The following is a 24,945-nucleotide window of genomic DNA, read 5'->3' as shown; positions in this document are numbered from 1 at the left end:
GATGAAAACACCTGAAGATGTGCTCCACATGACACTATGTGTGTAGGAAGGAAACATGGAGAAGTTACTCAGACCATAAGAAAGACCTTAAATTCAGAAATAGAATCATTAAACGTTTCTAGGAAAACATAAATTACAGCTAAGTACTACTTAAATTACAGGAAACTACAGCTCCAAACATATTGAGAATGAGAAATTATTTCAAAAGTCAGCACCAAACATATTAAAATAGAAAGCCATTCAAGAGTCAGCACCAAAACACATTAGAATAGAGAATCATTAGAAAACCTCTATAGAAACAGATAGCCCAAGAGGAAAAACAAAATAGAATAATTAAAACATTAACTCACAAGGGGAAAGCAATACTGCAGCGTCCATGGGGAATCCTTGGAGAAGTTTTTAAAGGACTTGCTTCAAAATGCATTTCTTTTACATTGCAAAAGTGCTCCAAGGCTCGATTCACCCCCACCCCCTCTGTTAGCCCGCACTTTCTCTCATTCCAGGCACTTTTAACTCACACGGGGAAAGCGATACTTGCAGCATCCATGCCGTTCTTCCTTTCCCCCCGGGGAGAAAGAGGACGTGGGGAACAGAAAGCTAGAAGAGCGATCGGGGCAAGTGAGTGACCGGGCGACTGGGTTGGGGGTGTGGCCAGCCAGGAGTCGCCACCAGTTCGGTGACCCACACCAAATAACCGCTACCGGTTCGCTCGAATAGGTGCGAACCGGTTGAATACTACCTCTGGGAGTGAGACTGACTCCAATGATGACCCCCTGGTAAGTCAGCATGTAGCATGTAGCCCCCATGACAATCCCAATGGAGCTGCGGATCTGGTGCCCAGGGGAAGATGCTAGACCTTTTTGATTCAGGATGCACAAGATGCGTGATTAGCCCCAAGGTGTTAGAAAAACTGGGACTGAGATTAAGAACACTGAGGGTGCCTATAGCATTTTGCCAGCTGGGTGGGTTAGTAGCTGGGGAGGCCCAGATCACTTTGTAACTGAACCAGTAGAGATGTGAATGGGGGAATCACTGAGAGACACTGAGTTTCATTGTGGCCCCCAGAATGGACCAACCCCTCTTGCTTGGATTACCCTGGCTCCAAAAATGGAACCCTCATGTGAATTGGAGGAAGGGGCTTTTACAAATCCATTCCTCACTGCCAGGAAGAGGGGGAGGCGAACCCCCTTCCAGAACCAAGGCTGTGAGGGAGCTATGAGCTACGGCGAGCAAGCACCTAAAGGGTGAGGAGAAAATCCCTAAAGAATATTGGGACCTAAGGGAGGCATTCAGCAAGAGAGGCTCAGATGTGCTCCCACCCCATTGCCCCACAGACTGCAGCATAGAAATCCTCCCAGGGGTGACTTCCAGTGACATTTCCTTCGCAGACAGACCAAAGACCGTGATCATGCATGGCTTCGGTCCATGCTTTCCCCATTGGAGGGCTCTGAATGGGGCCAGAACCCATAGGGTGGTGAAGAAGGGGGAGACTGCCAGTTGGGTCGAGGGGAGCTGCATCTCCCCTCCCTGGCTAGGCATACCCTCTGAGGACAGGCTGTAGCAGTGGCAAATATGGCCACCTGAAGAAGGAGAACTAACCAGGACAAAGAATATACTGGACCGGTGAAGAAGTGGATAGTGTGAAGACCGGGCTAATCAGCCACAACATCTGGATATAAAGATACGCCAGAATTAAGATAATAAGAAAATTTTAAAGAAAGACAGTGAAAGCAGCCGCCAGAGAAAGTGAAAAGAAAAATTGACAGCTGAAAGTGCCTTTGAACTTTGAAAGGAGTTAAATTCAAGGAGGAAGCCAGAAGAAAATACCTGTTTAAATTGGATAAATATATGAATTTGGCACTAAATAGGCATAATTAAAAGCTGATCTTGAATATGCCAAAAAAAACCCCCAGTAATTGATAATTGGATTTATTGGATATTTGAAACTTAAAAGCCCTAAACAGAGAAAAGAAAGTGTAGGGAAAAAAGGGTGGAATTTGGACATAACAGAGAGCGCCACCTAATGATAAAGGAAAATTTTTAAGTGACTCTTTTAAAAGTGCCTGGCTCTTTCAAAAGTGGAACATGCTACAAAATAAGAGGAACTTTGTTACAACAAAATAGAAACCCTGAAAAGTGAAAATACAGAATTTTAAGATAAAAGAAAGAAGAGTAAAGAAATTACTTTGGGATTGTTTGGTGATTTTGGCATAACTCTAATTTATGGATATTGGATTATTTGATGATTTTGGAGAAAAGTCAAAGAAGAATTAACAGATCATTGGAAATAAATATTAAAGACATTGGTTGAATTAAAGTACTGGACAATTAGTTTGGATTTAAATATTAAAGAAAGGAATAAAGAAAACCTAAAAGAAGAGTATAAAAATGGCAGAACTTTTTTTGGAAATAAAAATGGAACTCAGAAACATAAAAGAAATACTACATGAAAGAAATGAATCATGCTGTATTGCCTTATAACTAATAGAAATGCGATTTTGGCGAACAAAGAACAAGGAATGCCAGAAGGGGAGGAGCTGATTAAAGAAGAGACCAACTCTAATGAACAAACAGAACAACAGACACCAAAGCGAAAGAAAAAGAGAATGAAAATTAAAACTTGGAGGTTTGAGGAGATAATTAAAAAGGGAAATGTTTGGAAAGCCAAACAATGAAAAAGGAAACTGCAGAAAAGGGAATTGCAGAAGAAAGCTTTAAAAAGGGAGGGGGATAAAAACTGGAGTAAGAAATGGAGGGAAAAAATAAAAGAAAAAAGAGGTAATAAGAGAAAGGACCAGAAAAGAAGGAGATATGGAAATCAAACAAGAATGAAAAGAAATTGTTTAATTAGGAGACATAGAGATAATGAGTAGACTAGAAATAAGGAAGGGGATTCTGCAAGATAACGTGTTGTAATATAAATGTATTTGAACTCTTTACGGAATTCCCATATGAATATGGTGCTTCAAGGGTTATATTAAAGAATCCAGGCTGTCTTTTTTAGAAAACTTCTGGGTCTTCCTCCTTGTGTTGGTTTTGCTCCGATGTACCTGGAACTGGGCACTCGATCAGTCAAATGTATGGTGTGGATTAACATCTTTAAATGGTGGTTTCGGGTGCTCTTTCTGGCAGTTCCTGGTAGCTACCTCTCCCTGGTGTTTGCTGACTCTCATATTTCTCATTGGGAGAGGGAGCTGATGAAGAAATTACACCTGCTAGATTTTACGGGGGACGCCCTGGGAGATTATGGCCTTAAGGATGCCCAATTTACGGTAGCCCAACAGCTTGTGGACATTGACTTGCAATATCTATGAGCCAGAGCTAACAAAACTTGCTCCCCTCTGATCTCCAGCCAATTTAATAATTACGGATTGAGGATGGCTTCCTATTTTTACACTCTAACCATTCCCAAGTATAGAAGAGCTTTCTCCCTAGCTCGCTTTAATGTTTTGCCCTCAGCACTACTGGATGGGTGATTTAAGAGGCTCCCGATTAACGAGTGGCTATGCTCCTGTGATAGAGCTGAGGTTGAAACTGTGGAGCATGTCCTTTTATATTGCCCTATATATAACGCAGGCAGATCTAAGTTACTGTCTCTCCTTGAAACAGACCCTTCTAGACCCAATGTTAGTAATTTGTTCTTATATTGTCTAGGGGATGACTCCTTATATATCACTTCTTTGGTTTCCAATTTTTTTTAAGAGCTGTAACCATCAGAGGAGAACACTGTAATTCCCCTTAGTCAAGTTTTTGGTGACCAATTGTTCATGATTAATTTTCCCATGTTCTTCTTTTGTTGTACTTGTGTTTTGGTCTGTGACTGCAAATAAAGTATTATTATTATAGTATTTGAAGTAATAGTAATTTGTTGTGATTTATAAAAAAATATAGACTTTAAAAATGAAAAGAATGGAACTGATTTTTTTTGTTATTGGACTATTTGTTATTGTTAAATTACACACATATATAATTGGTATAAATATGAAATTGGGAAGTTATGATAAATATACTAAATAAGTTTAATAAAATTAAGAATATAGTTAAAATGAACTATGAGGATCGTTATAAAAAGATTGACATCAATTTTTATGATTAATTGAATAGATTAATGTATTTCCAATAATAAATGTAATAGAAAGTAATTAAGGGGGAAATACCACGTGGAATCCAGCTTAAAATGTATATGTGTTATGTAGTAATTAGGAGATTATTGTTACTAACTTACAAAGGGACAACTAAAAAGTGATCATATTATGATAAATCATTATTATGAATTAAAGGGGAATTAATTGAATGATGTATAAGACAAAGGGGTGGTACACTCAAATTAGTAATTAAAGGGGGAGGTTTTTTGTATTAGAATTAGGTTGGAATGTTTTGAATAATAAAATAAGAGTGTGCGATGAAATTGCAAATATGACAGATAAAAGTATAAAAGTATAATGAATAAAGAACAAGAAATAAGAATTTTAAACATTATATAAAGAAGATATGATAATACTAAAAGAAAAATGAAATAAGCTAAGATATGAATAGAAAGTATATATAATAAGTGTGAAGAATATAAGGATATTTGAGAAAATTTATAGAAATTATGTAAAGTAATGATGTGATATGAAACTGAATGTGAAAGATGAATATGTAACTAAGGTCATGTTCGCATGGAAATGTAAAAACCTGGAACCATGCTGTTCACCAAAAGAGATGTTCTTAAAATATAAAAATAAAAAACTTTTTATATATATAAAAAAAGAAATCCTCCCAGGAGTGAAACTTCCTAAACCAAAGATCTACTTGATGACCCAGTGAGAGCTGGAGGAGCTGCAAACTTTAATTGACAAAAATCTAAAGCAGGGCTTCATCCAACCAACTAGGCCGCAGGTGGCCACTCCAGTGTTATTTTGTAAGAAAAAGGATGGGTCTCTTCATTTGGACCATAAAGGTCTGAACATGGTGTGTGGAGAATGTTTATCCATTGCTCCTAATGAAGGACATGTTGGTTCATCTGGCCAAAGGAAAAATCTTTACTAAGCTGGACTTGAGAGAAGCTTATTACAGAGTCCACTTTAAGGAGGGAGACAAGTGGAAAACTGCTTTCAATTGCCCTTTGGGTTGCTTCCAGTTCAGGGTGCTCCCATTTAGATTACAAGGGGCACCTGCTGTGTTCATGCAATTGATTAATGAGGTGCTGCATGAGCATTTGTACAAGGGGGTCCTGGTTTACCTAAATGACATTCTACACCGAAACTATGGAGGAGCATGCGAAGTTAGTGCATGCAATCTTTAAAAAACTCAGAGCTGCTGAGCTGTACACCAAATTGTCAAAGTGCGAATTTCACCAGGATATAATTGACTATTTGGATTACTGCATATCACATGAGGGAATAGAGATGGACCTTGAGACGGTGCGGGAAGTCATGGAGTGGGCATCCCCACACACACCAGAAAACATTTTCAAAGCTTTCTAGGTTTTGCTAACTTTTATAGACAATTTATCCCCGTCTTTGCCAAAATTGCATTACATATTATCAACCTCCTAAAATTATCAACCACAAAGGGAGAGACTAAGCCAAAACAAAGCCATCCCCTCGAGTGGACAATGGAATGCAAAGCAGCCTTTGAGAAACTTAAGTGGCTATTTGCAGCCAAACCCATCCTTAAACATCCTGACATGGACCTCCCCTTTGGGATCCAGGATGACGCCAGTGATGTAGCTGTGTGGGCCATGCTATTGCAGGCAAACGCCACTGGAACCTTAAAACCCTGCGCTTACACCTCCAGGAAATTAACCGAAACTGAAAGGAAGCATTTGCTGTCTGGTGGGCCCTAAAAATGCCCCAGAAACTGTCATCTAAGCAAATTCATTGGGCGCAACACTTTAACTGGTTTAATTTCTCCTTGCACTATGTTTCTAGTAGAAAATTTTATAGTGGATGCTTTATCTAGATTTCCCCAGTACAATAGCGCTCAGTCAGAAGTCATCCACCCACTTATCCCCTCCAAGCAACTGGTTGCCCAGATGGTCACCAGAGCTCAGGGGAAAGCGGACCTTGACGTTCCTAGTGATTTAAACGAGGAGCTGAAAGAAGTGCTGAAGAGTGATGACTGGTTCCTGTCCCACTTAAATTGAAACGTATGTGGCCAGTTGCCCTGTGTGTGCTTCTGCTAAAAGGCCTCTAGGGAAGCCTGCTGGACTACCCCAGAGTGTTGCCAGTCCTAGTGCCCCATGGAAGGAAATATCTGTGGACTTCATTGTTGATCTACCTGACAGTACGGGGGAACACAGTCATTTGGGTGATCACGGACTTATTTTCCAAGCAGGTGCACTTTGTACCCTGCTCCAAGACCCCATCTGCAAAAATGCTCACCAAACTATTTATCCAACATGTGCAGGGGTGGGATGCTACCAATTCGGACCAGTTTGGTAGAACCGGTTTTATGATTCTGCACAGTTTGCAAAACTGGCAAATCACATCACTGACTGGCTCCACCCCTCCCGGTCCCATCCCTCCCACTCACTCCTTTTTGCGCTGCCTGGTGAGTGTTTCTATGCTCATTCACCCAACTGCCTCCCATGCGGCCACTCTTCTTCACCTGGCCTGAGAAGGTAAGGCTGACAGCAGGGCTGGGGTCCTCTGACGCAGTGAGTCTTACCACCACTGCCACATTGCTACCCTGAATGGCCTACTGCCACCACCACATTGCCACATTGCATGGGCCGGCGGTGGGTGGGGGAGTGAACATATGAACGTATGAAGAGCATTTGCATAACACAAATTGAATTCTTCAAGAAAACACATCTCAGGCCGATAAACTCAAACTCAGTGAATTAAAAAATGCAGCTGGAAGACTTCTACCAATTTGTGACCATTTTATTTTATTTAGGTAATGTCATATCCAGTTCATGTGGTACTTGCAGTGCCCCATGTTTAAAGCCCTTTATTTCATGTCCCAAGGAGAAATTTAATGTTTTCCCTCAAATCACTCATAAATATGGAAAAAATAATAAGATATCCTCCTTGTGTGTCCTACAATAATCTAAATAAGGCTTTGGTACTGGGGTGTAGGCATGAAATTAAATAATTGCTTTCGGACTGAATGCTTTCATCATATCAATCCACCCTGACTAAGTTTCAGTCCTATTTAAACCCTTCGTGGACATGAATGTTCAGATTTATTGCTTGTGACCAAACTGTAACCATAGGAAATGAAAGGTTGCTTCTGGACGATGAGCTAAATTCAATTATATGAAGCTGGGGAAGGTAGAAGTTGAATTGTGACTCTTGACCCCACATGAGCCCTCCAGGGACAGAAGTGTCCTCCATTGTTCAGAAGATGTTGTACAACCATGCATTACAATTTGAAATGCAGTGCAGCAGATCCTGAGTTGTTTACTCAACTCTTGTGAGTAATTTGAGCAGGACAGATGTGATGTCATGCATTCGTTGAAGCAAGGTCAGGGTGTTAACCTTGATTAGGAAGCATCAGTCATTGGGGATAAGCAAGACTGCAGAGACAGGGAACTTTGGATAGCTGGATGTTGTGATAGATGATCTCTTTCAGAGTCATGAGGGTAATTCCCAAATCATCCATGGGCAAGTCAGGTAACACCCTCTGATAGATATAAAATGTCTGTTCCAGAGATGATCAAACAGAAGGAATCTCCAGCCCAGGAAGGAACATCTCCACAGGTATTGTCACCTGATTTATTGGGTTAGACTACCTGCTCCTACTATCCATAGAGTAGAAGACCTTTCATTTTCTTTCCAAGAGTCATTGAACTTTTGGTACATTGAGACTAGATATTAACAGCTAGATCTCCTTTTAAGAAAATTACTTTGGAGAAGCCCTTGTATTTACTGGTTTAACTATATTTAGCTTGCTTTTCTATTTAGCACTTTAAAAAAACATCTGTACAGCTTGTTTATATTTGTTCTAATTTCATTTTCCTTTCTTATATTTCAATAGTTTTTTTTTTTAAATTAAAGCAGGGATGCAACTTATTAAAACCATGAATGAAGGTGAATATACATGTCCCAGGATAATGTTGCAGCATCCAATCTGGGTTGGTCGATGGGACTAGAGGTTTTCTGAGTCATGCTTGGAAGACAAAAACTCTGGTCTTGGTGACCAACCCAGATTGGATCCTTATTAAAACCATGTCCGCTAAGTTTGGCAAAAAAAGATAATAACTTTTAAAAAAATACAACTCACAACACATTTTATAGTAAGTCAACACACACTGCCTTCTTGAAATCATAAGAAAAATTAAAAACTTTATGACATCAAATAATAATCAAAGAGCTCGAATTTCCAAATGTATCAGACTGGTGCTGAAATCTGAAGTCTCTTGCCACCAAGCAATATTTAAAGAACTTTGAATATTTTTATTCTGGAACGACTGGATTCAAAATGTCCTATTAAAATCTCTTTCATGACTCAGATATTTGCTGTAAGCATACTATAAAGAAAAATAATGAGCAATAATTAATCATCCTAATTTCAATGATGGTGATGGTTTCATTTGGTTTTGGTTTTACCCTTTCAGAAGAGGGGAAATTGTAGCACTAGATTTGGAATTTTGAGGGAAAGGTAGGTCTTTTTCAGCAGGTTTGGAATACTAGAATGCTATACATTTTCCAACACTGGCATTTTTAAGAAGAGATTAGACAACCATTTGCCTGAAATGGTATAGGGTTTCCTGCCTAAATAGCGGGTTGGACTAGAAGACCCCCAAGGTCCCTTTCAACTCTGTTATTCTGTTATTCCTACCTTCATCATATACTATACTTCAGTATGGCTCCCAGCCCAGAAGGAAGGCACTTAGGGTTTCCACTTAGCTTTTCCATTAAGCAAGAAGCTTCAAGAAAGCTAAAACACATTTAAAGATGCAGCAATAAGCAAACATGTTATTCAAAGGAAAAAAATATGTATAAACTAAAAAGATTTAGGCCACGAATTCAGTCAGTGAAACAAAACCCAGCTACAAAGGTTTTCCTAAACCAGGAGTCTCCAAACTTGGCAAATTTAAGACTTGTGGACTTCAACTCCCAGAATTGCCCAGCCAGCAAGCTGAGGAATTCTGGGAGTTGAAGTCCACAAATCTTAAAGTTGCCAAGTTTGGAGACCCCTGCCCTAGATCCAACCTTGGGCACTTTAAGACTTGTGGACTTCAACTCCCAGAATTCCTCAGCCAGCAAAGCTGCAAAAAAGCTGGCTGAGGAATTCTGGGAGTCGATGTCCACAAGTCTTCAAGCGGCCAAGGTTGGACCCCTGCCCTAGATCCTTCTCTGATGGTGGAAATAGAAAAATCCAGAGTTGAATGCTTCTGGTCTATGTGAGTGTTCCCCTGTATCTGTGGCTGGTCTTCCATATTGTCTTTTCCTCAGGTCTTCAGGGATGAGGATGGGTCTAATTTTCAAAAGTCCAGTCATACAGAACTGTTTATTGGATTTTTTTTGTTTATGTTTGCCATTTGTAGATACTTTATTTGCTCTTTTACATTGTATTTCAGAAAATCAATCAACCAACATTGTTTGATATTTTCCATCTTTTGTTTGCAAGGAATTTTAACTTAAACTATTCCCTTCTTCTGAAGAACGTAGAGAAACCTGAAAAAGTAGAAAAGTTGGGGATATGGCAAGTAAGCTTCATAAGAAGACTTGGGATGAAGATGTAGCAGATTTATTTCATGATTCTGAACCAGGTGAGAAAAACGTAATTCTGTTCATTTACTGCTTTGGAAACATTGCTCAGGCATACGTGTATCCTTAATTATTTGGCCATTGTAAAAATGAGCTTCATTTGTTCAAATAGAATCTTCAGTTTTTTACAGTAAAATACTACCATATGGAGGAAGGTTCCCTACACCAGAACAGATGCACTATATTGTGTATATGTACACAAATACAGAAAATGTTCACTTTATTCATTAGTTCACTGTGTAAGTATGTCAAGTACAGGTAGTCCTTGACTTACAACAGTTCATTTAGTTCAACATTACAACGGCACTGAAAAAAGTGACATGACCATTTTTCACACAACCATTACAGCATTCCTATGACCACGTGATCAAAATTTGGATACTTAGCAACTGACTGCAGTGTCCTCGGGTCATGTGATCCCCCTTTGTGATCTTCAGACAAGCAAAGTTCATGGGGAAGCCAGATTCACTTAATAACCATGTTACTAACTTACCAAATGCAATGATTTACTTAAGAACTGTGGCAAGAAAAGTCATAAAATGGGGCAAACTCACTTAACAAATGTTTTATTTAGTAATATAAATTTTAGGCTCAATTGTGGTCATAACTTGAGGACTACCTGTAGATGGTCCATGGATTATTTCACTTGCATACTGTGGTCTTATCTTGCAGGAAGTTAGTTTTAGATATGAAAATGGCCATAAATTAATCTTCTACTTTTTCTATGCTTTGAAAGTCTTCTATATCTTCCATTGACACCCCAAATTTGGGTTCTAATGTCTCTCCCCCCCCACACACACACTCTTCTCCATTTAAAAAAATCCCTGTACAACAATTTGGTTTTTTAAAGTTTCCATTTATGATGATCTTCTTAAAAGTCCAATTATGGCACACATCTTTCTTATTTTGAAACTGAATTGCAAAATTATGCTGGTTTATGATTACAGTACAGATTTGATTGGCTGATTGATTGACTGAATACCAGAAAGATGAAGATAAAATGAGAGGGAGGGATGGAGAGAGAAAGAAAGGAGGAAGAAGGACAGTGATGTGGAAGATAGGAAAAATAGGTAAGAAAAAGGATGAAGGTAGAACAGATAGAATTGATGATGACTATGGGTTATACAATAATTACAGACAGTCCTATGACTGCTTGCTAACCATATTTTAGGGCCCTGTTCCTACTTTATAGCTAGAACTATCCAGATCTCTTCCACTCTCCACACTGTCTCTTCCCGTGTTCCTTGATATATTCTCAGTTTACATTGCATAAGATTATATCTAAGGATTCTCCCCTGCCTTTTTGGTATGAAATCCACCAAGACCAAACAGCTTTTGATAGACACTGTTGTTTAGTACAGTCGTATAAATCATTTGAAAAAGGGGGAAATCATTTGTAATTCCTTTTTCAGTGAGATATGCATCATTCTAACTTTCTCTGATTGTTCTTTAGAATGTTTCCTTTGTTTGCACATATAATATGTGTAATGCATATCTATGTTCCTTTCACAGATCCAGAAATAAGGCCTTCAGTAGAAGCTTCTCCCCGGTTGTATAAACTTTGGGATCTTAATCAGAAATACTTATTTTTGGTGGAGAACACGTTAGTGGCAGATGTAAAAACTTCTAATTTACCAGGTATAAACTAAACTTCTTATCTTGTGCTTGAAAATTGCAGCCCTTCTCTTGGCCAAAATTATTGATGGGATGCCTTGAAAAAACTGATGGTGGATGTATCAGGACTCACTTTGGTGATAGCCACATTTAACATTATTATATTATTAAAGTTGTTTTTTAATGACTTGCTGCATATTCCATTCACTAATCTTGGGTCCTCAACATTTTTGCCATGGGCATCAATGTACAGACAGACATAGCACCTTGCCTTCTGTGATATTTTAGGGAAAGTATTACATGCAATATTCAAAAGGTTCTCTGGTTTTCCATTTGTTTAGTTTGAAATTAAAATGGCACTAGAAAATGGGACTTACACCAGTACTCATTGCAGCATCCCCTCGGTCACATGCCAAAATCAGGCATTTGGCAACTGGCATACATTTATGACAGTTACAGAATCCCAGGTTCCTGTGATCATCATTTGCTGCTTTATTAGCCAGCTTCCAACAAGAAAAATCAATAGAAGCCAGATTCGCTAAACAACTGTGTTATTAACTTAACAATTGCCCGTGATTTGCTTAACAACCATGGCAAAAAAGATGGTAAAATTGGATGTAACTTACTTAACAACTGTCTTGCTTAACAACAACAATTATAGTCTCAGTTGTAATCATAAAGACTATCTGTATGTCTTAGATATTAGGGATCCTTGGTGCTCTCTGAACTTGCTTGTTTTCTTGTAAACATTTCATTACCCAGACTAGGTAACATCATCAGTGTGAGAAGGGAATGGGTTCCCCCCCCAAACAGGGTCCCCCCCCCCCCCCCCCCCCCCCCCCCCCCCCCCCCCCCCCCCCCCCCCCCCCCAAAACCCCCCCCCTCTCTAAAAAAAAAACCCCCCCCCCCTCAAAACCCCAAAAAAAAACCGCCCCCCCCCCCCCCCCCCCCCCCCCCCCCCCCCCCCCCCCCCCCCTCTCCCCCCCCCCCAGAGGATCCTGTCAGGCTAAGTGAACTTTTCCCATTTCAATTGACAAGAATGAACTTCTGAAATCTAGGTAATTCAAAAGGAATCCTTTATTGAGATGAGACAATTCAAGTGGGGATTCAAAAGCAGCATCTAACGTCTTCCAGGCATGCGGTGATAGATAAGTTTAGGACCCCTCCCCTTATCTTGATGTGTATTTTGTAAAACAAAGAATCAACATGTTAATTCCCCCTCCCCTCTTCTGAGAACGAACTTCTGAAGGGTTTCCCAGGAAACATCTCCCAGCTGGAATTTTTATGGTCCCTTCTCTTTTCTCTGTCTCTTCCAGAGGTGACAGGTTTCCAGGGCATCTGGTTTCAGTCTCTCAAGTGTAGGTTATACAAATTTAGTATAAGATGTAATATATTCAAGTTACATCAAAAAAGAATTTATTTTACCAACTTCCCTCCCCACTTCTTCTTCCATTAAAGAATGGCAGCTACACGGATCTGACAGTTCCTCTCTAACATTCCCCTCTAGCACTGATGATGTTACCTAGTCTGGGTAATGAAACATCTGCAAGAAAACAAGCAAACTTAGAGAGCATCGTGTCAATCCTGAGCTACAAATATTCTCCTTTATTAGTCTTAGATATTGTTAGAATAAAGCACAGTGATTGACTTTAGCCCAATGTTTTGTTTGTAAAACTGACCAGCAGCCTAGAAAAGAGATGAAGCTAAACTACTATGACAGATATCAAACTAGGAAGCTATCCAGTTTCAATTCCACAATATCAGTGTATATAAATATCTAAGTTAACTAAGTGGAAATGTGAATTATTTGGGGGGTGGCGGTGGTTGATATATACAGGCTCAGCAAAATTTTGTCCAGTTCTCAATATAACAAAACTAGCCAAAATTGGTTGAAGATCACTAAATTACCTTCTGATGAGCTTCAGTCCCTCCCATTGCAAATCATTCCACTGATATGAGGGATTATATTTTTCCCAGAGGCCTTTTGCTTTTATAAATCATATCCTTAATCAGATACCTGTGATTCCTCATCCCAAACATCTCCAGCAACAGAAAATAAAACCCTTTTTGTTCTTTCTTAACTCCTTGATCTTGTTTTTTATTCTTCTCCAGAGCAGTTAATTGCCGTGCTTCCTAATAAAGCTCTAGATACAGCACAAAAACCCATATTTATGGGCCCTGAAAATAAGAAGAGCTGCTTGTCTTGTGTTAAGTCTGGGAATGGCCAATATCAGATAGAGTTAAAAGTGAGTTTTTGATTTGCTTTATAAACATATTTTACTTTCTCTAGGGAAATTGTCCTTTTTATTTAACCTTTTATTCTCAGAGATATATTCTGTACTATTATTATATATTAGGAAGATTTCTAGAAGCTTTAGCTGATGGAATAAAATAACAAACCTAAGATGGGGCCATAATTTACCTGGCAATGATTCCTTTTCATTGGCTCACTTGTTATAGAGAATCCTAATGACACACTTACTGATTGATCATATTTTATATGTTTCTTGATATGTAGTTTCTCTTGACAAGATTGCTAAAAGTGTTTTTCATTTTTGCTTTTGCAAGAGAATGTAACTTTGGTGGGGGGGCTTGGTGCTCTCTGAGCTTGCTTGTTTTCTTGCAAACATTTGTGATGACCCGGGGCATGACACCAAGGCAACACAGTCAGATAATCAGTAGGAGTCCCTCTATTAGCTCCAACTTTGCCCCCAATGTCCTGGTTACCTTCTGGCTGGAGAAAAACTCTCCCAGGAACAGCCTTTGGCTGCAGAGAATCAAGTCCAAAACGTGGTCAACAAAAATTGTAACTATAAGTCCAATGAAGGCAAAATGAGGTAATTAGTTCGGCAGGGCAGGAGCAAGAATTCCAGACGTGAAGGCATGGCAATAACTCAACATGGTTGGGAAGATGCCAGGAACACAGATAACTAAAGTCAACACAAGATAAACTCATGTTGGCTCCTAGCAGCTGCCATACTCAGCATGCATTTCTTTTAAACTCTCATTTCCAGGTGTGGCCAATGAAGGAAATCAGGGCCCTTTCCTCCCCCGTAAGCCACACAACCCATGTTGCTCTCTTCTGAAGAGGGGATGGGCCTGGGTCTTCCTCTGAACTCTCTCTCCCTTGTTCTATCTCTTCCCTGCTCTGCCCAGCCAGACTTTGCCCTTCCCCAGTTTCCTCCACAGCCAACGAGCCACACTCCTGCTCACTGTCAGCTGTTCATCTTCCTCCTCGAATTCAGAGTCTGACAGGGGCATGACAACATTTCATTACCCTAGACTAGCACTGATGATGTTACCTAGTTTGGGTAATGAAACATCTGCAATAAAACAAGCAAGCTCAGAGAGCTCCAAGGACCCCTCATAGATAGAATCTCTTTTTGAACACTTAGACATTAAATAAAATTTAATGGCTGACTTGTGTTATTTTATATGTAAAAAAGGAAAACATGAATTCCATCTCGATAAACCATAGAAATCTTCTAAGGGGCTGCTAATGATCATTTATGCAACTTGCAACCAGGTTGACCTGTTCCTACATAACTTCTTTCTCATGGTCTCTCCCCTTTTTCCCTAGGAGAAAGATATTATGGATCTTTATAGGGATCCAAAAAAACACCAAAGCTTTCACTTTTTATAGTAAGAGTGCAGACAACGCTGATACCTGCTCTTTTGAATCTGCAGAGTTTCCGGGTTGGTTCCTCAGCACTTCTTTAGAAGCAAAAAAGCCTATTGGTTTGAGTCAAAAAGAAGGACCTCAAAACATCCTGTTTTACTTTGAAAGAAAATCATGAGTCAGAAACACTATCCTGCATCTATATTTCTGATCGATCTTGTGCATACAAATTGGAATGGAGCCAGAATGTATGATTAGGCCAATGAGTAGACTTAGATAGTATCCTTGTTGCAATAAAAAAACTTTGGAAGAACTATGTCATATTTGGGGGAAGGTACAATACATCACATGGATGAAATGGACTTGGTTGTATGGTCTTTATTTATTTCTTTCTTTTTTTAAAATTTTGATTGGTTTTTAAGATAAACATAGACAAACAAAACATAAAAACATCAAGCCATCTTCCATACATACAGTGTGTCGGTTGGTTTACAAATTGTTTTGTGCTTCCATTTCATAGTCTTCAATTACAATTACATTGTATATATTCTCATATTTTCAATCAAATATTAAATACATTAATATCATTGTTAATCAATTATTTGACTATACTTTTATTCTTTCATGTTTTACAAAATAATCCATATTTTACTTAATTTGTTGTATGACAGTTCATATTATCATCTCAAATCTATCCTACAATCATTTTGTAGATATAATAAGAAAAGAATACATCTTTATATATTTATTATTTTCTAAGAATCTACATATTTCATTACCATGTTTTATTGTTTAACCATTGATAGAATAGATCCCAAATTTTATAAAATTGTTTATCATCTTGTTCTCTGATTTCAAATGTCAATCTACTCATTTCAGCACATTCCAATATTTTCTTAATGATTTCCTCCTGTAATGGTATTTTCTCATTTTTCCAGTTTTTGGCAAATACAATCCTAGCCACTGTTAATACATTTACAATCAGGTATTTCAATTATTTACTATATATTTCAGGTAAAATTCCCAATAAAAATATCTCTGGTTTCAAGTCTACATGCTTTTTTGTCATTTTTTCCAACAACGTGCGGATTTTAGTCCAATATTGCTTAGCATCCGCACAAGTCCACCACATATGGTAATATGAGCCAGGTGTCTGATGACATTTCCAACATTTTTCAGATTTGTTCTTGAACATTCTTGCTATTCTTGTTGGTGGAAAATGCCACCTGTAAAACAAATACAAATTTATACAAATTTTCTTTATATGCTGATGACATTGTCATTTTATAATTTTGAGACCACAATTTTTGCCATTTCTCTAGATCAATCCCATATCCAAAATTCTTCCCCCAAGCAATCATTGTTTCTTTAACTTGTTCTTCTTCTAGTTTAATTTCTAATAAATATCCATACAATTTTTTTATCACTTTTTCATCAGTACCTGTCAAAATCTTATCTAAATCAGTCAGTTTATCATAAAAACCTTCTGTTTTAGAATCTTTATCATACCTTGAATGTATTTGTGCATATGAAAACCAATTCATCTTTATACCTTGTTCCTCTAATTTTTGCATAGATTTAAGTTCATCCTTTTCATTCAATATTTCACCATATCTGTTTGTTCCTTTTTATAGATTATAGGATAAGAAAATGCTTCAATAGTCGATAGCCAGACTGGAATTTTCAAATAACATTGTCTTTTAGTCTTCTCCCAGTTTAACCCAGAGACTTCCGTATATAATGTCTTCTAAAATACCCCTGTGTTTTAGTTCCTTTATACCATAGAAAAGCATGCCACCCCAACAACAGATCATGTCCTTTTAATGTCAACAATCTAGTATTTCTTAATGTTATCCATTCCTTAACCCACATCAAATTTATAGCTTGGTAATACAACTCCCAATTAGGCAAACCAAATCCTCCTCTTATTCTAGCATCTTGCAAAAGTTTTAACTTTATTCTTGCTTTCTTACCTTGTCATATATATTTCAGCACAATTTTATTTAAATCTTCAAAATAATCTTTTCCAAGCCTAACTGGAATTGTTTGAAAAAAATATAAAATTCTGGGTAATATATTCATCTTGATTGTTGATATTCTCCCTATTAATGACAGTTGTAAATTTTCCCATTTTGCCAAATCTAGTGCTATCTGCTGCTTAAGTTTGATATAATTATTCTCTTTTAGTGTACTACATCTTGCTGTCAAATGTATCCCTAAGTACTTGATCTTATTTGTGACCTGAATTTTCAATAGATCCGCCAGTTCTTCCTTTTGTCTTGATAGCATATTCTTCATCAAGATCTTTGTCTTATCTTTATTTATTTTCAAACCAGCCACCTTTCCATATGCCTCTATCTTTTCTATCTATTTTGATGCTGTTTCTAGTGGGTCTTCTAAAATGAAAACCAGATCATCTGCGAATGCTTGCAACTTAAATTCTTCCTTTTTAATTTTCATCCCCTTTATATCCTTTTCTTCTCTAATATTTCTGTTTAGCACTTCCAAGGTTAACACAAACAACAGAGGTGATAGTGGGCACCCTTGTCTTGTTCCTTTTCTTATATCAATAGAGTCTGTCAATTCTCCCTCTATCATTATCTTTGCCGTTTGCTTATGATATATAGCTTCTCTTGCTTGAATAATTTTTTTAGCAAAGCCCATCTGTTCCAGTTGTAATAACATGAATCGCCAATTCACATTATCAAATGCCTTCTGTGCATCTAGAAATATCAAAGCCATTTGTTTTTCAGAGTGTGCCTCGTAGTATTCCAAAGTGTCCAAGATTACTCTCATATTGTCTTAAATTTGTCTCTTTGGTAGAAATCCATTTTGATCAGGATGAATAAAATTGTTTAAGTATTTTTAAAGTCTTTCTGCCAATATTGAAGCAAAACTTTTTATAATCTGTGTTTAGTAAGGAAATAGGTCTATTGTTCTTGATTTGTAATGGATCGTCCTCCTCTTTTGGGACAAGTGTAATATAAGCTTCTGACCATGATTTGGGTATCTTCTTCTTTAACATAACTTCATTCATAACTTCTAGCAATGAAAGGTTCAACAATTCTTGTAGTGTTTTATAAAATTCTGCCGGAAGTCCATCTGGGCCTGGTGCCTTTCCATTGTTTTGCTTCTTGAGTGCTTCAGTTAACTCCATCATCGTTATATTGCTTTCTAACATTGTTTCAATCTCTTTAGGTATCTGGGGTAGATTAGCATTCTGTAAGTACTGTTTAACTCTTTCCTCATCAATATTCTCTTGTGTATATAGTTTCCCATAATAGTCTCATATGATTTCCTTCTTCTCTTTACTACCATAGCAAACTTGGCCTTGGTCATCTATTAATTGCAATATTTTCCTTGATTCTTTCTCCTTTCTCAATTTATATGCTAACCATCTACCTGGTTTATTTGCATCTTCAAAGTAGTTCTGTTTCGCACCTCTGATTTTCTGTGCTAATTCTTCTTTATCTATTAGACCCATTTTATGTTTAATTATATCCATTTTTAACTTAGTGTCCTTTTTCTGTGGCATTTTCTGTAGCTCTTTTTCAAGTCCTTTATACTCATCCTCTAATGCCTTAGAGGCTAGTCTAAGTATCCCATACATTCTGCATTGATGTATCTTCCTTTTTGTTTTCTCTAAAGAAGAAAGCCAGTTCTTTCTCCATCCACTGTGTGAAGTCTTTTTCCTTTAATATAGTATTATTTAACGTCCATCTGGATCTTCTTCTTTGTCCTTTCCATTTAATTGTCATTGGATTGTGATCTGCCCAAGCACTTATTTCAATATTTATTTCTTGAACATTAGCTAACAATTCTGTTGACATCCATATCATATCTATTCTGGACCATGATAAATGTCTATTTGAATAGAAGATGTATTGTTTAGTCTTAGCATTTCTTTCTCTCCATGTATCTTTTAAATTTATTTCATCTATCATTTTAAAAAAAGATTTAGGGAGAGTCTTTCTGTTTTGCTTTGTTGTTTTCTGTGCTGTGTAGTCCAGTTTATTATCTACAATTCCATTAAAATCTCCCATCATAACTATATTAGCATAGTCCAGTTCAATTATTTTCATTTGTATTTTTTTATAAAAGTCTTCTTGATTGTCATTCGGGGCATAGATTGCAATCAGGAGTGTTTTCATATTATTGTCCATTATTTCCACCATTAGTATTCTTCCATCGTCATCGGTATAGATCAATTTTGCTGGGATAATATTTTTAATGTATAAAACCACTCCTCTTTTCTTGCATTGTGTCAAAAAAGTAAATATTTTCCCTAGTTTTGGCTGTATCAGCAATTGTTCATGTTGCTTTTTGTTATGTACTTCTTGTAGGCAGATTATATCAATTTTTAATTTCTCTAATTTATGGAAAGTTTTCTTTCTTTTAACAGCTGAGTTAAGTCCATTTATGTTAATTGTAATCAGTTTTTTCTCTTCCATGATTATATTTTGTAGTTAGGTTTAGCAGCTCTCGTAGATCTTGGTTCACGTTGTTCTTTGACTTCCACCTTCCCACCTGCTGCACCTTCTTCTTTTTCAGTCGCCATTTGGCAGTCCTCTTGGAATTCAATTAGTGACATTTCTTTTTCTCTTTCCCTCCAAAATATTCTGTGTAAAATAATTCCACTTTCTCAACTGAGTCAATTCTATGTCTCTGTTCTTGCCATGTGAACATTAAACCTTCTGGAATCAGGCATCTATAATTCACCTCTTTTAAGTAGCATTTTGGTCAGAAATCGGTATTCTCTTCTCATCTCTCTCACTCTTCTGGGTGCTTGTTTCAAGACCACAATCTCCTTGTCTTTATATTTCAATGTTTTCTCTCTTGCCACTTGCAATATTTGCATTTTAATGGCTTTCTTTGTAAATCTGATGTGAATTTCTCTTGGTAAGCTATTTCTCATTGCATATCTTGTGAAGACTCGATAAACCTCGTCTATTCCATCCATCATCTTTTCTTTAGTTATTTCCAAAGCTTCAGCCAAAATTTCTATCATTATGTCAGCTAGGTTTTGTCCCTTTTCTTCCTCTATGTTTTGGAATCTGAGATAAAATTCTGATCTGTCCCTCTCCCATCCCAACATCCCACTTTTGTCTTGTTCAACCACAGTTAATCTGCTATCAATATCTCCAATCTTCTTATCTCTTTGTTTATCTTCTTCAATTTTTTTGAATCTCTCATCATACTTCATAATTTGTTGAATGTTCTCCACCTTTTCATCAGTTTTTCCTGTTCTTTGTTCAATGTTCTCTGTTCTCTTTTCAATATTCTCTGTTCTTATTTGAATATTTTGAATTCCTTGCATAATCATCTGCAGGGTCACTTTTTCCTGTTTTTTTTCTTGCTGTAACATCACCTGTATTGAACGTTGTCCTCCAGATGGTGAAGAGGAAGAAGTAGAAGTTGAGGAACCAGGGGCTGTTAGTTTCCTACTCATTTTGGACAATTCAAAATCTTCTGGTTCTTCTAGACCTTAATCCACTTGTGAAATAACCAATTGTAATTCCAAGTAAAAATAGTGGGAAAAAAGAAACCAAATAGTAACAACAACAACAACAACAACAACAACTATTATTATTATTATTATTATCATTATTATCATTATTATCATTATTATTATTATTATTATTATTATTATTATTATTATTATTATTATTCAGGTTCTTGTATACCTTAATCCAATCGATTGGTTAGATAGCAGTAAAAACTCAAAAAATGGTAGAAAAGACCATAAACACACACAAAAAAGAAAAAATTGTTAAATCCTGAAAAAGGTGGAAAAGTAAAAAATAAAAAACTAAAGAAGAGAAAAGAAAAGTTCTTCGGGTTCTTGAACACCTTAATCCAATTAAAAGGTCTCAGGTATAAAAGGATGCATAAGAAAAAAAAGAAAGCCACAAAAATAAAAAAAAACCAAAATAGAAGGTAAATAGAAAAAAAAATACAAGGGAGGGAGAGAGAAAAAAGAAAAGAGACTACTCCCTTAAAAAGAAAAAAAAGGAAGGAAATCATTAATACTAAAGCTTTTCCTTTAAAATAAAATGCAAACGTAAAAATTAGACTTCAAAAGAGAAAAAAAAAAGACAAAAGCAAGTTCCAAAAGGCCAAAAATCAAAATAGCTATTGCAAAAAGTAAGCTAGTAAGGAGGGGGTTTATTAAAGTGAGAAATAACCCAGCTTAAAAAAAATAAAAAGAGCACACTGCACCTTGTTGGGTTATCCAAGGCTTTTGTTAAAATTTATAACTCTCTTCTCCAGAGTCTTATCACCTTTTTTTTCTATAAACTTCAACACCAGACTTCAGCTATTAATAGAAACCCAGAAGAGCACCTGCAATAATACTCCCCCATGCTCTTCCCTCTATCTTATCAAACAGCAACGTCCTTGAAAAGAAGTCTCAATTCTTTCTCAGCTTTGTCTGGTCAAGAAAAAGAGATAGAATATTTCCAAGCCTCTCGTTGGCAGTGTTACAAAGTTTCTTCTGCTTTCACTTTCCCCCTCCTTTTCCAAACAAGATATAATAAAAATTAATTAAAAAGGGAAAAGGATATTTAAAAAGATGACTAAAAGAGAGTCTCTAGCCTAGAATATTATAAAGTTAAAAAGGAGAGAAAGAATAGGTGGAAGAAGAAGAAAAAAACAGTCCAGTTTCAAAATACAAAATCATGTGTAGAAAATCCAGCAATGAGAGAAAAAAATAAAAAAAATATTACTTTGACTTCCTGTTTAAACTTTTACAGATTCTTTCTTTTCCTTAGGGTGTCCTTTCAAATCTTAAAGTAAAGAAAAAGTTCTCACCAAACCGGCACACTTTCTCTTTCCGTTCTCTTTTGTTTCGGAGCTGTCCCAACTTCAGCAGCTTTAATGGCTGCCTCTTTGCCACTGGCAAAAAGAGCTTCTCCTGGATCTACCAGGGACTTTGTGGTATCCCTGGGATCGACAGGATGCGCTCTTTACATTCCACCATCTCTTCGGGACAGTTTAGATCCAATTGGACCGTCCAGGAGTAAAGATATTGGCAGCGATCTCAGACCTCCAAGATCACATGCCGTATCGTCGCGACACCAGCTCCACCCTCCTTTATTTCTGTAGAACAATATGCTTTCAAACAATAGGTTTGTTTGCCCATGTGAATTAAGTTAGGTAGCTGAGAGTAAGGAGAGTGATCTAGTAGACCAGCGAAATACTGTGGACATAATATATTTAGATTTCAGCAAGGTAGACTACAACCTACTGTGGACATAATATATTTAGATTTCAGCAAGGTAGACTACAACCTACTGTGGACATAATATATTTAGATTTCAGCAAGGTAGACTACAACCTACTGTGGACATAATATATTTAGATTTCAGCAAGGTAGACTACAACCTACTGTGGACATAATATATTTAGATTTCAGCAAAGTAGACTACAACCTACTGTGGACATAATATATTTAGATTTCAGCAAAGTAGACCACAACCTACTTCTTAGTAAGCTAGAAAAAGGTGGAATAGATAGCACCACCATTAGATGGACTCGCAACTGGCTGGCAAACCATACTCAACAAGTAGTCCTTAATGGGTGTAAGTCTACATGGAGGGAAGGAAGCAGTGGGGTGCCACAAGGTTCCATCTTAGGCCCAGTACTCTTCAATATCTTCATTAATGACTTAGATGAGGGAATAGAAGGGGAATTTACCAAATTTGCAGATGATACTAAGCTGGCAGGAATAGCTAACACCCAAGAAGATGGGTCTTGACAGACTAGAACACTGAGCCATATCTAACAAAATGAAATTCTCAGCTGTTTTGCTGAATTCCAGGCAGGAAGAGAAACAAAGGTCCCAAGGTAATGATCAAATGAGTCTTTATTCCTCCATACAATGTTCCAGATTCAGGTAACAATGAGTAACCAAAAGGAATTAAAGTCAGCTCTGGCGCACCTCGCAGCCAGAGCTGTATTTATACACCAGTTAACAACTTAATGAGTTTATCCACCATCCGGTGAGCGCTACTGGATCACATCCGGTCACCATGTAACACCCTATACACCGCACTTTTATCCATTAATTATTAACCCCTATTTACTATACTTGTACAAATATCATATTCCAACGTTGTATTTATGCGTATGAAGTTACCCTCCACCCCTCTCGAGATCGTTAGTTCAGCAGGCAGCATACTAATCACTTTGTCTACAACCGCCCGCAGGCTGTAACAGCTCAGCGTGTGATGTCAGCAAGGCTCATTATCTCCATGGAACAGTCGAAGCCCCAGGTTGGGTGGTTAACAGCATTTCCCCCCTTGATAGCATAGTCTGACATGGCACAACATATAGTGTCATGGCTCCAGCATGCCCTGGAGACATGACAGTAGTCCTTAATGGGTCTAAGACTTAATGGAAGTAAGCAGTGGGGTGCCACAAGGTTCCATCTTAGGCCCAGTACTCTTCAATATCTTCATCAACAACTTAGATGAGGGAATAGAAGGGGAACTTACCAAATTTGCAGATAATACTAAGGTGGCAGGAATAGCTAACATCCAAGAAGATAGGCTCAAGATCCAGGTGGATCTTGACAGACTAGAACACTGGGCCATATCTAACAAAATGAAATTCAATGTAGAGAAAAGTAAAGTCCTACACTTAGGCAAGATTTAGTTAAAAAAAAAAAGATATTGCAACTAGAAGTAACTTTAAAAGTAAACGACAGATTGGATTGGTTAACCCAAATTTCTGGACTGTATTTTTACTACTACTCAACTTGAAGAACTTTAGGAAACTATTGGAAAACAATCTTATTCAGAGACATATTGATTGTAGTTAAAGTGTTTTAATTCAGCGAGTTTTGCTCTCTTTCAAAAACCCAGCGTGCTTTGAACATCTTGTTACAGCCTATTGTTTACAGAGTAATAGCAGCAGCAATCAGAGCAATAAATTCCTCTCACCCAGTAAATCACAGCTGCTAGTAAAACAAACAACCCTTTCCTTGCAGACTCTCAATACTACCTCATTACTTTAATCAAACACTCATTAATTCATTACCTCAAAACTTACAACTTTTCTACATCATCACCTATATCAATGATTAGATAATCAATTTCTATAAAATATTTCATTAATGGTTTAATTTATTTATTGTTTTAATTGATTAGTGTGATTAGAGTGTTTAGTGCAAATAGTGTGATTGCTGATTAGTTTAAAAGATCAAGATTCATGTAATTTAATTGATTAGTAAAATCAGTGATTTGTGAATTTAATTGAACAGTGTGATTAATGATTAGTGTAATTAATTGATTAGTGATTAGTGTAATTAATTGATTAGGCTTATTGTTGCTTAGGAAAATTATTTGACTAGAGAGATCACTGCAATTGATTGATTGATGTGATATTGGCTATATTGATTACCCAAAATTGTTTCATTAAGTAATTTAATCAACGTACCATCTTAACAAACCTACCATGCCAAGAAAAAAATCCAATGCCAAACCACAACCTAAAGAGAAAGTAACCCAGACAAATATTGATATCCCAATCCTCATCAGAGAAGCTGTTGAGCGTGAATGGAAACATCCAAATGCCATCTTATTGGGTCTAGAGGACATCAATGATAATGATGACATCACAACTGTCCGAAACATCATCAGTGATTATCAAGCATCAACCATCTCCCCTGATGAAATACTTGACATTTCCCGCATTGGCTGAGAGCTCAAAAACAGAGACGGCTCTGTGGCCCCATGCTTCTGCAGGGTCATTTGCAAAAATGAATCAAGCAAACATAAATTCATTTATACTATAAATTCACTCGCCAAAACCAACACCAACCATAACAACCTCCGTTGTCGCCCTGACCTAACTATACAGCAACGTGCCCGCTCCCGTGTACTCCACAATGAACTCAAAAAACGTCTAGACAATGGAGAGAAGGACCTGTACGTTGACTACCATGCTGACTGTATCAAAAGTAAGTCACACAACCCGCAACTCAGCTTTAACCTTCAACCACAACCC

At 37.3% G+C, this 24,945-nt stretch overlaps 1 protein-coding gene across 1 annotated transcript; it reads left to right on the top strand.

The window, feature by feature from the left end:
- Nucleotides 1-7,585: 7,585 nt before the first annotated feature.
- LOC113414407 (interleukin-36 alpha-like) lies at nt 7,586-15,482 on the top strand. The gene is given in 6 exon segments (XM_087969667.1): nt 7,586-7,691; nt 9,599-9,706; nt 11,217-11,342; nt 13,431-13,564; nt 14,899-14,942; nt 14,944-15,482. Coding segments are annotated over 5 exon segments (546 nt in total). The 5' UTR covers nt 7,586-7,691; nt 9,599-9,636; the 3' UTR covers nt 15,116-15,482.
- Nucleotides 15,483-24,945: the final 9,463 nt, after the last annotated feature.

The sequence above is a fragment of the Notechis scutatus genome, chromosome 7 (assembly GCF_049901735.1).
Source record: "Notechis scutatus isolate UNSWTSFEM ecotype Mainland chromosome 7, rNotScu1.2, whole genome shotgun sequence".
NCBI lineage: Eukaryota > Metazoa > Chordata > Lepidosauria > Squamata > Elapidae > Notechis > Notechis scutatus.
Note: the sequence above shows the minus strand (reverse complement) of the source record. Positions and strands in the feature narration are given on the sequence as shown.